The sequence below is a fragment of the Vipera ursinii genome (assembly GCF_947247035.1).
Source record: "Vipera ursinii genome assembly, chromosome: 8".
In the NCBI taxonomy this organism is placed as follows: domain Eukaryota; kingdom Metazoa; phylum Chordata; class Lepidosauria; order Squamata; family Viperidae; genus Vipera; species Vipera ursinii.
In genome coordinates, this window is record NC_139519.1 from 13,150,843 (window position 1) to 13,163,771 (window position 12,929).

Here is a 12,929-nt window from a genome sequence, read left to right on the forward strand (position 1 = left end):
CATGGGTGGAGCATAATTTATTCCACAAATTTAATAACAAATCTGGACGGCCACTAGAGAGTCCCCATCAAAAAAAGACTGGGGATAAAACAGAAATTAAATAATATTGTACAGGTTGCGTAACTCAGAACTTTGAAAGGGATGTTATGCCTAGGAATAGTTATTACTTTCTTTTAACTAGGTTTAAAATATAGATTGTCTCTACTGTACATGTTAAGGAAATTCAGCACGTGTTCAGTTAACGGAGTTTGCAGTGGTATTTGAAGCCATTTTGACCGTTACATATATATCTGGAAGGGAAAAAGTTAGAAAAACTGTATTTACAGTCAGGGCTTTCTCAGTCTTAACAAAGTCAATCACAATAAAACAAATGACATACAAATAGTTTTTCACCTTCTATTTTATCCTTAAAATGAGTAGCATACTGAACATATCTTTACATCAGTGAAAGACCAGTATAAATAAAAGTCACAAGCATTTAGCAGTAATAATACAATCTATAAGATAGAAATGATACCTGAAAGCTTGGATTATTAACATAACAGTGTAATATAAAACACTATTTTAAATACAAATTCTTAGTATTCTTAATATTATTGAAAAAGTGAAAATAAAAACAGAATAGAGCCAGTTTTATGTAATTTTAAGGCACCAGATTACTGGGAGATTGTCAGTTCAGGTCCCACTTTAGACTCAAAGCCAACTAGATGACCTTGGGCCAGCCCTAGGACGGAGACAATGTCAAACTCCTTGTGAGAAATCATGCCAAGAAAACTGTAAGTACTAGTCCAGGCAGTCACCTGGAGTAGAATAATATAAGAGCAAAAAGATAAAATTAATGTGCAATAATAATCCAAGGTCACCCAGTGATCTTCAGGCTGAGTTAGGATCCTGCAAGCTTACCGATACATCATAATTTTGCAACAGGGATCGTAGATCATAAATGATGGTTTATTGAATAAAAGACATATTAGCTGGACTCCCACGTACCACAGACCAGAGCATAGTAGGCTTCCCACAGCAAACCAGGTTTGCACGTGGTTTGCTGGCCCCGCTGCGAGAGCTGGTGGCTTATGAAACCAACTACCCTAAGCGAACGTGGGCCATTTTTACTATGGTTCCCATCTCGCGCAACCCTCTATGCATCCAAATCGGACTGTCCAGGCTTCCCACGGCCGGCAAGCGCATCCCAGCTGCCTTCCCGATCCCCGCCTTTGACTGCGCTCCAACCAGCCAGCCGGGCGCGGCCGCTGCCGACCCTTCCGCCCTTCCCTGGCCGCTTATTTAAGGGTCGAGGCCGGCGGCGCCTGCCTCTCTCCTGGGAACTCCCGTCCGCACTAACCCGCCGCCGGGCACGGGTCCCCTTTTGTCTCCCCGCCCCGCCGGAGCTTGTGCTTCCGGACCGGGCGGGGAGAGGCCAAGAGCAGGTTCCGCTTCTCCCAGGGCCGATGCGGGAGGCGCAGCTTCCGCTGCCTCCGAGGCAAAAATGAATTACATGCCGGGCACGGCCAGCCTCATCCAGGACATCGACAGTGAGTAGCGCGCGGGGCGTCCCGTCTCTGCGCGGGGTCCCTTTTTGCGCCTGGCGGGTGGCTCCTTACAAGCAAGCACTCCTCCTCCTCCTCCTCCTGGTTTCAAACCAGCTTTCTTTCCACCTCCCTGCTCTCGAGAAATGCCTTTGCTTTAGGACAGCGTTTCCCAACCTTAGGAACTTGAAGATGCGTGGACTTCAACTCCCAGAATTCCCCAGCCAGCTATGCTGGCTGGGGAATTCTGGGAGTTGAAGTCCACGCATCTTCAAGTTCCTAAGGTTGGAAAACGCTGCTTTAGGAAACGGCATGGCACTGATTTCATTGCCGCAGCCGTGCTGGCATGCATGGCATGCTTGCATGGCCGCAGCAGGCTGGGGTTGGGCCATGAATACTAAGGGGGGGGGGCGTGAAAATAAAAGGAACGAGACCCACCCACCCCTTCCCAAAAAGAGAGGGGTGGAAAGCCGCGTTCCTTCGGCGTGGCCGAATTCGGTTTGAAGGATTTGCGGCTGGCGAGCGTTCCGTATTTGTAATAGGACTACTCTCTGTTTTGGAGGGTGTGTGGCCGATCTCTTGGCACGGTCTTCCTGGGGTTGTTTATTTATTTACTTATTTCTGCATGGGAAATGGCTTGTGAAGGCTTTAACCTGACTTTCTGTGCCCGCCCCCCCCCAGCAAGTTAATTGTAATCATTGTTAATGGGATAAGCTACACTTGGGGAGTTTTGCACAACGCTCTTAAGTTGTAAGCCATAGTTTCAAAGCTACTGGAAGGGTTGAAGCCTAAACTTACTTACCTATTACCTACCTACGTATCTACAGGGGACACTGAAATATCGATCAGGCAACCCTGTTTTACGCTAGTCTGATATTTTGCATGATGGCTTCCTTAAATGATATATTTCTGAATGGCTTTTAAAGGTAGTTTATTTTCCCAGTGCTGGCCAAAAGATAACCACACTTTAGATATATTTCTTATGTAATTATCTGAACCACAAAATAGCCATCTATATCAGAGGTCCCCAACCTTTTGGGCACCAGGGACCGGTTCCACACAGAGAGGTTTTTCCACAGGAGGGTGTGTGTGTGTGGTTTTTTTGTGTGCTGCTTGCATCCCACGGACCTTTGCTTGTTTGTGCAGACCAGTTGCTGGCATGCCACGAACCAGCACTGTTCCACAGACCAGGGTTGGGGACCCCGATCTATATTTTAAGACTAACGTGATGTATATATGCAGTCCATATGGTAACTTTATGCTACGCTTTGCAAAAGAACCCCTGAACTCTGAACCGAGTAAACTTTAGTTTATGTGTTACAAGCACAGAATATGGCAGACTGCTATCACTGTAAAACCCAGCATTTTAACATGGTGTGAACTGGAGAGTTTTCAATTAACGTAGAGTGATTGAGGAAGAAAAAGCAAATCCAAGCAATACAAATCAAATCCAAATAGGCTAATTGGATCCCTGCACTTCTGTGCTTTTACAGTGAATGTGATCATTCTTTATAATTCCACATAACAAACCTAAGTGACAAGCATTTTTGCAGAAAACAACAAAGACAGATAACTAATATATTTTGGAAAACTCCAAAGCTTATAGACTTTCAGAACTGTAGAAAAGCTGATTCAACTCTTTAAAAGGCTTGGTTTTTGCAAATTAATATGATTTTTCTCTTTTTTCCCCTCCCCTCCAGAGAAACACTTGGTCCTCCTTAGAGATGGCAGAACCCTGATTGGATATTTACGCAGCATTGATCAGTTTGGTATGCCACCTTTATCTTTCCATTTATGTACTCTTGGGTGGTCCTTTGTACATCTAATACTTTGCCAAAGCTAGGAGTTTGAAAGAAAAAGTATTGAGGAAAGAACTGGGAAAAGGAAAAAAAATGTGGCACTTGACTGTGAATATACTTAAGGACGCGGTGGCTCAGTGGGTTAGGATGCTGAGCTTGTCGATCATGAGGTCAGCAGTTTGGCGGGTCGAATCCCGAGTGCCACGTAGCAGAGTGAGCGCCTGTTACTTGTCCCAGCTTTTGCCAACCTAGCAGTTCAAAAGCACGTAAAAATGCAAGTAGAAAAATAGGAACCACTGCGGTGGGAAGGTAACAGCGTTCCGTGCACCTTTGGAGTCTAGTCATGCCGGCCACATGACCACGGAGACGTCCTCGGACAAGCACTGGCTCTTTGGCTTTGAAACAGAGATGAGCACCGGCCCCTAGAGTTGGAAACTACTAGCATGCATGTGCGGGGGAAGCTTTACCTTTACCTTATACTTAATAGCACCTATTACTGACAGAGTATACCTATATAGAGTCAGTTTGGTGTAATGGTGAAGATACCAGCCTACTGGAGACTGTCAGTTTTAGTCCTATCTTAGATGCAAAGCCAGTTGGGGTTTCTCTTAGCCCTAGGAAAGTGGCATTGGCCAACCACTTGCAAAACAAAATTGCCAAGAAACCTGCAAGGGTTTGTCCATGCAGACATCAGACATCAAAACTGAATCAAAGGAGAAAACAAAGAGTTTCCTGGATTAAAATCAAGATAAATGAGTCTTGAAGATTCTTACGGTACATTCAAAACAAGTTTGGCAACAAATAGTTATTCTGCCTTTGCTGCAGGAGTTCAAAGCAGGGTACATGGAATTCATTCCTCATATCTTTTTTTCCTCAGTAACCCTATAGAATTTTGCTCCATGGCCTTTGGAGAAAAACTGTGGCTCAGAAGTCATCCCAGGCTCCCCCAAGCTTAGTTTTCATGCAGTATGTACTGTTCTATACCATCAGTTGACCAGAAAGATCAGTCAGAAATCTTGAGTATCCAACACTGATTAATATAGCACTGGATCAGTGTGGACCGGGGAAAGAGAACTATGCTCCAATAGCCTTTTTTGCTCAATAGTGAACATCCCAAAATACCATATCACTGGAACGCAGCAGCAAATACATTTATTTTCAAAAGCAAGAGTAACTTTTCTCCCCTTTAAAATAGCCTTGGTGGAGCAGTGGGCTAATGCCTCCTTAAGTAACACCAGCTGCCTGCAATTAGTGCAGGTTTGAGTCCCACCAGGCTCAAGGTTGACTCAGCCTTCCATCCTTCTGAGGTTGGTAAAATGAGGACCCAGATTGTTGGGGGCAATTAAGCTGACTTTGTAATAATGCCGCTTGGGTGTATGTGTGAAAGCCCTAATAAGCAGGCATATACATAGAATGAAGGCTACTGCTAAGCACATTGGTTTGTGCTTCTTAGATTGTAAGTTGCCCTGAGTCTTCGGAGAAGGGCGGGATATAAATGGGAATAAAAAAAAATCCATACCTGGCCTGACATTGTGTTATTGAAATTCAGTTTTGCCACAGAGTTTGATTTTCAGCTGTTAGCTGTTAATTCAGGCTTTCAGTACAGGAATGCATAAAAGTCTAGTTTGCTGCTGAACTCTGCTGTACCGCTAGAGGGTAGCAAATACTACAGATGATCAAGACTTCGGCATGCCTCTAATTGAGTTTAGAGAGCTTCACTTGAGCTTGGACAATCTGATTGTAAGAATCTTAAAAGTAGTTTCTGTTCTTAGATTAGAAGTGCATTGCTCTGGGGCTGTTTATCAAACTTGTTTTTCTTTGTGCAGATGGGAAACATCTGTAAAAAGAAAAACAGGCTTAGAATACCAACTCAACGATTCAACTCTGAGCCACGTATAATCCCCAGTATTGTATACAACTATTTTAGAGCTTAGGCTAGTTCCGGTATACTAAGAATTGAACAAAAATAACAAGAACCAGGATCGACCCAACACTCCAATTTAGTTCAGAAGTCTGTATTCTTTGGCAGAGGCCCAATTGGCCCTTGTCATTTTTCCTCTCCATTCCCTGTGCTGCAGAAAGTTGGAAAGAAATTATATAGAGATACATGGGATGCTAATTCATACGTCCTTAAGCAGGAGCATTCTCTAACAACAGAGTAGGATAGAACAAAATTGGGTGTAGGATGAGAAGCTGCTAAAAGAAATACTGAGTTTGAAAATGGACTAGGAACAAATGGGATTGCAGAAGAAAAAAAAACTTTCCTGTGTGTCCCTGTGACATTAGTCAATGGATGAAATGTTTTCTACTGGACCATTATTAGCTACTGTGGACATAGGACTTAGAGCTATTCCTGTGCTTCCCTATGTAAGCATCCCCACAAACGCAACACGACCGGAGAGCAAAAACCCACACAAAGATGCAACATACATCGTCCCAAAGGTGTTTTCATGAGGCAACTGGGCTTTCTTTGTTTTTCCTTGAAGATGTTTCTCTTCTGATTCAAGAACCTTCTTTAGTTCTGACTGGATGGTGGGGAATGGAAGGATTTATATTCCTTGCAGACAGTTGGTCATTTGCATTCTTTTAGAGAGCAGTTGAGGCCATCTGGAAGTTTATCTCTGTCCTCAAGGTCACCTGAGTGGTGCAAAAGAAAAAGTCCAGTTGCCTCTTGAAAAAAAACATCTTTGAGACACTCCATAGACATTTTGCAACATACATTGCTTTACATTTACATTTACAGAAGAAAATGTGGATGCCTCCTGTGGACACTGTCGGTAAAGGGCTTGGAAAGAATATCAGAAGCCATGTTCTGTATGGTCTCCCTACCTTATTCTTTAACTTAGAATGGTTTATAATCTTGGTAGGGTTGACCAGAGGAACAGAACTGAAAGAGTATAATGTGCCCATTTTCTGGAATGAGAATAAGCAGTGGTGTTTGTATATTTCTGTGGCCTGATGTTAATATTTGGTATAGGGTCACGGAGCAGAAGTCTGAAAAGTTCATTTCTCCCCAGATGGGGAATTATTAATGCTTGTCTGCAAATAATCAAATCCCACTAGTGGTTGGGTAGGCATACCATTATTGTTGCATTTGTGTACATCCTTAAAAGTAAACCTGCAAACAATTGCAAGCGAGCCTGTACTGACATGCTGTGGTTTGGATTGAAAGCTGAAAAAATATTTTGGGATAAGCACACACAGGGCACATCTGTTGGAATCTCCTTATAGAATCTGCAGGTTTTGTTTTCCTGGGCTTACGCAGTAGTTGTGCAAACCCAGGAAGATCACACTAGTTAAGGAGGCACTGACACATATACTTTAAGCACCTCATTTCACCGTTTCACTTTTTCTTAACTCAAATCCATTTTTTTCATGGCATTGTACGAGCCCAGAGAAAGATAAAGATTCCGACTGGGCGGAATCCAGCGGAGTGGAGAGGCAGGTCTTGGTCATACCATTTGGGGTGGGTGTGACCCTGTGACTCTGGATGATGTGGACAGGATCATGCGTAGACTGAGCACTACAACTTATTTACTGGACCCATGTCCCTCCTGGCTGGTTTCGGCCGCCTGGGAGGTGACAGGGTGGCTCCATGCAGTTGTTAATGCTTCTTTGATGGAGGCCCCTCCTCAAGAAGCCTGCTCTGGACCCGGCCTCATTGAATAACTACCATCCTGTCTCCAACCTTCGCTTTGTAGCGAAGGTTGTTGAGAGTGTTGTGGTGCGTCAGCTCCCGCAATTCCTGGATGAAGCGGACTATCTGGACCCATACCAGTCTGGTTTCAGACCCGGCTACAGCACGGAAACGGCATTGGTCGCACTGGTGGATGATCTCTGGTGGGCCCGGGACAGGGGCTGTTCCTCTGTCCTGGTCCTACTTGACCTCTAAGCGGCTTTTGATACCATCGACCATGGTATCCTGCTGCGACGGTTCGAGGGGTTGGGAGTGGGAGGCACTGTTTTACGGTGGTTCTCCTACCTCTCAGGCCGCTCGCAGTTTGTCTTGGCAGGGGGACAGAGATCTACCCCGAGGCCCCTCACTTGTGGGGTGCCTCAGGGGTCGGTTCTCTCCCCCCTCCTGTTTAGCATCTATATGAAGCCGCTGGGTGAGATCGTCCATGGCTTTGAGGTGAGGTATCACCAATATGCGGATGATACCCAGTTGTTCATCTCCACCCTGAGCCAACCCAGTGATGCCCTTGACGTGATGTCCCGGTGCCTGGAGGCAGTGCAGGTCTGGATGGGAAGGAACAGGCTCAGGCTTAACCCCTCCAAGACCGAATGGCTATGGATACCGGCATCTCGTATTGTCCAACAAGTTCCATCTCTTTTGATGGAGGGGAGGTATTGCCCCCCTCAGAAAGGGCTCGCAACTTGGGTGTCCTCCTGGATTCACGGCTTAATTTGGAAGATCATCTAACAGCCGTGACCAGGGGGGCCTTCGCACAGGTTCACCTAGTGCGCCAGTTGCGCCCCTTTTTGGACCGAGATGCCCTATGCACGGTTACCCACACCCTCGTCACTTCTCGCCTGGATTACTGCAATGTTCTTTACATGGGGCTGCCCTTGAAGAGCACCCGGAGGCTTCAACTGGTGCAAAATGCGGCTGCGTAGGTGCTTATGGGAGTATCTCGGTACTCCCATGTTACACCACTCCTGCGCGAGCTGCATTGGCTTCCAGTTACCCTCCGAGTGCAATTTAAGGTGCTGGTAATAACCTTTAACGCCCTGCATGGCTTAGGCCCGGGGTACTTGCGAGACCACCTGCTGCCATTGTCAACCTCCCATCGCCCGGTTTGATCCCACAGAGTCGGCCTCCTCAGGGTGCCGTCGGCCAGGCAATGCCATCTGGCGACCCTCAGGGGGAGAGCCTTCTCTGTGGGCGCACCGACCCCCTGGAATGAACTGCCTCCGGAGCTGCAGACGGCCCCTGACCTTCGGTCCTTCCGCCGCGACCTGAAGACCTGGTTGTTCCAACAAGCGGGCCTGGACTGACTACGATTTTTAATTAGGCTTTTACTGGGTTAAATTGTTTTGTAATTTTGTATTTATTGTTTAATTCTCTTTTAATTTTTTTACTCTGTGTTTTTTTAAAAATTTTATTGTTGTGAGCCGCCCTGAGTCCTCAGGGAGAAGGGTGGCATATAAACTTAATAAAATGAAAATGAAAATGAAATGATAAAACTGGTTAACTGCCAATAGATGTAGGATGCATCTCCCTTCTACTTTGCAAAATATCTTTGGCTTCAGACCCAATATGTATGATATATAGCTTTGATTTTTCAGAACAATGCCCTAGCATCCTGCAATTTCATGCTGGCCATACAGGACAGCAAGCCCCACTGCCCTGCATCCAACTTGGAAGCTGATGATGCTGATTTGTTTGTAGGTTAGTCAATTGTTTAGGTGGGCTGAAAGAATGGGAAACATTGTTCAGCTCTCAGTATGTTTATTTACATGTATGGAAAACCTGCACATCTTTGGCTAGCAAATGAGTTTGTGTTACATGCCAGACTGAGTTTGGATTTGCATATCTCTGTACAGAGTAGACTTCCTGATGGGAAAATAAGGGATGTCAACTGAGGTTTTGAATTTTCTATACATACGGATGTCTGAAGAAAGACAACTACTCAGTGGGAAAGCATAGAGAAATAGACAGCTGGATCTGCAACTTGGTCATTCAGTGAAACAAGCACTTGGTGAAACTGCAACTGGGCTTATCTTCCTTCAGCTTTCCTTTCCTTTACAGACCTCAAAAGGTCATAAATGCAGAGGTTGGCTGTAAAGTTACTTTTTCATCTTAAACATGAACAGTTGCTAAACGAGGCAGTAGCTAAGCAAGGGCTACCAATGGTATATGCTTCTTTATAGCACACCTCTCCAAATGAACCATTCTTTGCTAAGACCTTACTTTCAAATGGCCACATTTACATTCGTGATCCTATAATCTCCTGATTACCAAGCTAGGAAGCTTTGGTAAAATGGGCTTGTTAAAAAAATGATGGATTGTCCTCTGATCACCACAATTGAATGCTGGAGGTGTGTTCGCTTGTATTCACAAATGGTGCTAATGGAGAATTTTTAATTCTGACTTAATAATGGAATGTCACCTCAGCTACTTTGTTCTATGACCTAGAATAGAACACTCCAGCTATTTTGTTTGATTGAATAGACTCCAGCTACTTTGTTTATGACTTAGAGTGTTGTATGAACTGTGGATTATTTAACAAACGGTAGTTAAGGGAACTGATTTTGAGCAATGTGCAAATACACTCTCTGAACTTGGTTGTTGTTTTTTTTTGTTAGATACTGATGATGTCACCTAGTTGAAGTAATGAAATGTCCGCAAGAAAACAACCAAGTTCCGAGAGCAAAAAGGACCCCTAATTTCAGCCCTGAGCTACAAATATTCTGCTTTATTGGAAATCTAAGTTACATATATGACAGGCAAAAGTAGGCAGGACTCCACACTGGCAGCGTGGTGACAGTGGTGTGTCTTTTAGTGACATACCCAAAAAAAAAAAGAAAGACCATTACCTTTGCAAAAAGAACTATGAAGCAGCGTAAATTATCTCATTATGCATGGATGAATAAAATAAGGAGAAGATTCACTGCTTACATGTTGGAAGAAGAGAAAGAGGTCCCACAAGTGCTAAATAGAAATAATGCTTTGACTGCCAGACAACAAAGGGGAAATATTTGCTAATTACCATAGTAGTATTTCGTTACCTCTTTAAGAATGCAGTTGCACAGAAAATGCAAAGGTGGAAGGCTGCAAACTCTCCTTTTACAAGCAGCCACACATTTCATCACTGTTTCCATCTTTGTTTCCTTCCTTCTCCACGGACCCGCAGCAAATCTGGTTTTGCACCAAACAGTGGAGCGCATTCACGTGGGCAAAAAGTATGGTGACATCCCTCGTGGCATCTTCGTGGTCAGAGGCGAGAATGTTGTACTCCTGGGAGAAATTGTAAGTCACCAACTTTTCTTTTTTTCCAAATAATGCGGGCCTCTTGGCGCAGAATTCTGGGAGTTGAAATTCTTACATCTTAAAAAGTTGCTATGTTTGAGAAACATTGGCACAACTTCATTCTTAATTGATATTAGCTGGTCTAAATTGGGATTACGGGCACTTGTAGGTTAATCCCTCTGGAGACCACAAGGTTGGGGAAGGATTTTTAAGGATTTTTTTATTCTTTAAAAAGATAAAGGTTTCTCTGTCTGTCGTGTCAAATTCTAGGGCACATTGCTCATCTCCATTTCTTGGTTGAAGGAGCCAAAATTGTCCAAAGACAATATCCATGGTCATGTGGCCAGCATGGCTATGTGCCAAAGGTGCACAGAACACTGTTACCTTCTCACCAAAGTGGTACCCATTTATCTACTTGCAATTTGCATGCTTTCGAACTGCTAGATGGGCAGGAGCTGAGGCGAAGACGGGAGCTCATACCGTTGCACAGAGCTCAGGTGTCAAACCCGGACTGCCAGCTCTCCAGCTAACACACTCAGTGTCTTTAACCGCTGAGTCACACACACACACCCAACACACACACACACACATTTTTCTTTATTCTTTATTGCATGATAAATGGTATCTTTTGGTGCATTTTTAACTGAGAATTGTTTGATAAGGTGGAATGGAATAGAGGCGCTGAACATACCTGTAGAAACCTAGAACTAAGAAGAAATTTACAACAATTAAATCAGTGGAACAACTTGCCTCCGGAGATTGTGAATGCTCCAACATTGGAAGTTTTTAAGAAGAGATTGGACAACCATTTGTCTGAAATGGTATAAGGTTTCCTGCCTGAGCAGAGGGTTGGACTAGAAGACCTCCAAGGTCCCTTCCAACTCTTATTCTATTCTGTTCTATTCCTATTCCTAGCATATGTGTTTTGTGCCTCAGAAGAAATTGCTGTTTCTTCCCAATTACCAGCTCTGAAATATTGATCCTTTTTTTTTTAACTGCAGGACCTGGAAAAGGAAAGTGACACCCCTTTGCAGCAAGTCTCAATAGAGGAAATCTTGGAAGTTCAACGGGTAGAGCAGCAAACGAAGCAAGAATCAGACAAGTTAAAAACGCAAGCGCTGAAAGAGCGCGGCCTCTCCGTTCCGAGGGCTGATACACTAGACGAATACTAAGTATTTACCTGAACTGTCTCCCAAAGATTGAGGAGACTGTGTACTGAAGTGCCCAAGTGATGGACAACTATTTTTTTATTATTATTATTTCAGATTCCTTCCCCCCCAAGTGCAAAAAGCAGTTGGATTGCCGAGATGTTAACTGTAGTTCTTCCCGTTTCACCAAAAAAAACACATTATTTTTGAAGATTAAATATAATCCAGCATGAACAAAGCCGCTGTAAAAGAATGCTGGTTTAGGACTTTTTTTTTTGTAATGCAGGGATGACTGGAAGAAGTGGGGAATGAACCCTCTCTAACCTGTAAATAAAAGGTGATTCTAGACACTGCTGTAAGCCAAGGTGGAAGCAGTACTGAGAATTTGTCTTTTTTTTCTTTTTTTAGTCACCAGGGCGATTGTCTAGGGCAGGGGTGGGGAACCTTGGCTCTTTTATGACTTGTGGACTTCAACTCACAGAATTCCTGAGCCAGCCAGGAGTTGAGGTCCACAAGTCATAAAAGAGCCAAGGTTCCCCACGCCTGGTCTAGGTGGGGGGACAAAGAAACGACAGAAAAAACCACTTTTGTCTTCTGAACTGGGTTGATGGAAACTTTAAAACACTCAAACAGGGAGAAAGTTTGACCAGAACAGCTGACTTACTCTTGTTTGTGAAGTTCTTGGTGGTTTCTGAGCTTGTTTGTTAGCTTGCAGATGTTTCAGCACTGGGCCAGGTAATATCCCTGACGAAGATGTAACATCTGCAAGCAAAAAACAAGCTTAGGTGTAGCACCCAGAATTCCATAGTTAAACCCTGAGCTACAGATATTCTATTGCTGCAGGGTCCTTGCTGCTCTCTGAGCTTGCTTGTTTTTCTTCCAGATGTTTCATTAGCCTAACAAGGTAACATCATCAGTGCTAGTAAGGAGTGCTGTTCGCTGTCGGTTTATATTCTGGTGTCTTGTCTGTCTGCGTGTGGAGTGGTCTTAGGGATTCCTTGGTTGGGCTGTTTACTAATGGCTCTTTTGCAATTTCTTGATTGGGGGTCTTGCTTACTTGATTGCTGGTCTGAAGGTTATTTGAATCTTATTTGTAAGATTGCAGAATAGGGCCCTGGAGGTCTTCTAGTCCACCCCCCTGCTCAAGTAGGAAACTCTATACTATTTCAGGCAAATGGTTGTCCAATCTCTTCTTGGAAACCTCCAGTGGTGGAGCATCCACAACTTCTGGAGGCAAGTCGTTCCGTTGATTATTTCTTCTCACTGTCAGGAAATTTATCCTTAGTTCTAGCTTGAATCTCTTCTTGATAAACTTCCATCTGTTACTTCTTGTCCTGCCCTCAGGTACTTTAGAGAATAGGTCACCCCCTTCTTCTCTGTGACACCCCCTCAAATATCACGCAGAGACTTCAGCAAGAGCGAAACATTCTCCTTGCAGTCTGTTACTTGGTGCAGCAAGCAGTGAACATCTCCTTGAAAGGTG

The 12,929-nt window shown here is 44.1% G+C and overlaps 1 protein-coding gene across 1 annotated transcript; it reads left to right on the plus strand.

Annotated features, from left to right (window-relative positions):
* The first annotated feature begins 704 nt into the window (after positions 1-704).
* Positions 705-11,890, plus strand: LSM1 (LSM1 homolog, mRNA degradation associated). The gene is made up of 4 exons (XM_083368906.1): positions 705-1,532; positions 3,227-3,295; positions 10,183-10,298; positions 11,300-11,890. Exons 1-4 carry the CDS (start codon positions 1,487-1,489, stop codon positions 11,468-11,470), a joined length of 402 nt encoding a protein of 133 aa, XP_083225032.1. The 5' UTR covers positions 705-1,486; the 3' UTR covers positions 11,471-11,890.
* Positions 11,891-12,929: the final 1,039 nt, after the last annotated feature.

What these genes read in the sequence shown, in the direction of transcription:
- LSM1 (XM_083368906.1), top strand. Translation starts at nt 1,487, where the DNA reads ATGAATTACATGCCGGGCACGGCCAGCCTCATCCAGGACATCGACA. An exon ending in ACGCAGCATTGATCAGTTTG is followed by an intron (nt 3,296 to 10,182) that starts GTATGCCACCTT and finishes ACGGACCCGCAG; the next exon opens with CAAATCTGGTTTTGCACCAA. An exon ending in TTGTACTCCTGGGAGAAATT is followed by an intron (nt 10,299 to 11,299) that starts GTAAGTCACCAA and finishes TTTTAACTGCAG; the next exon opens with GACCTGGAAAAGGAAAGTGA.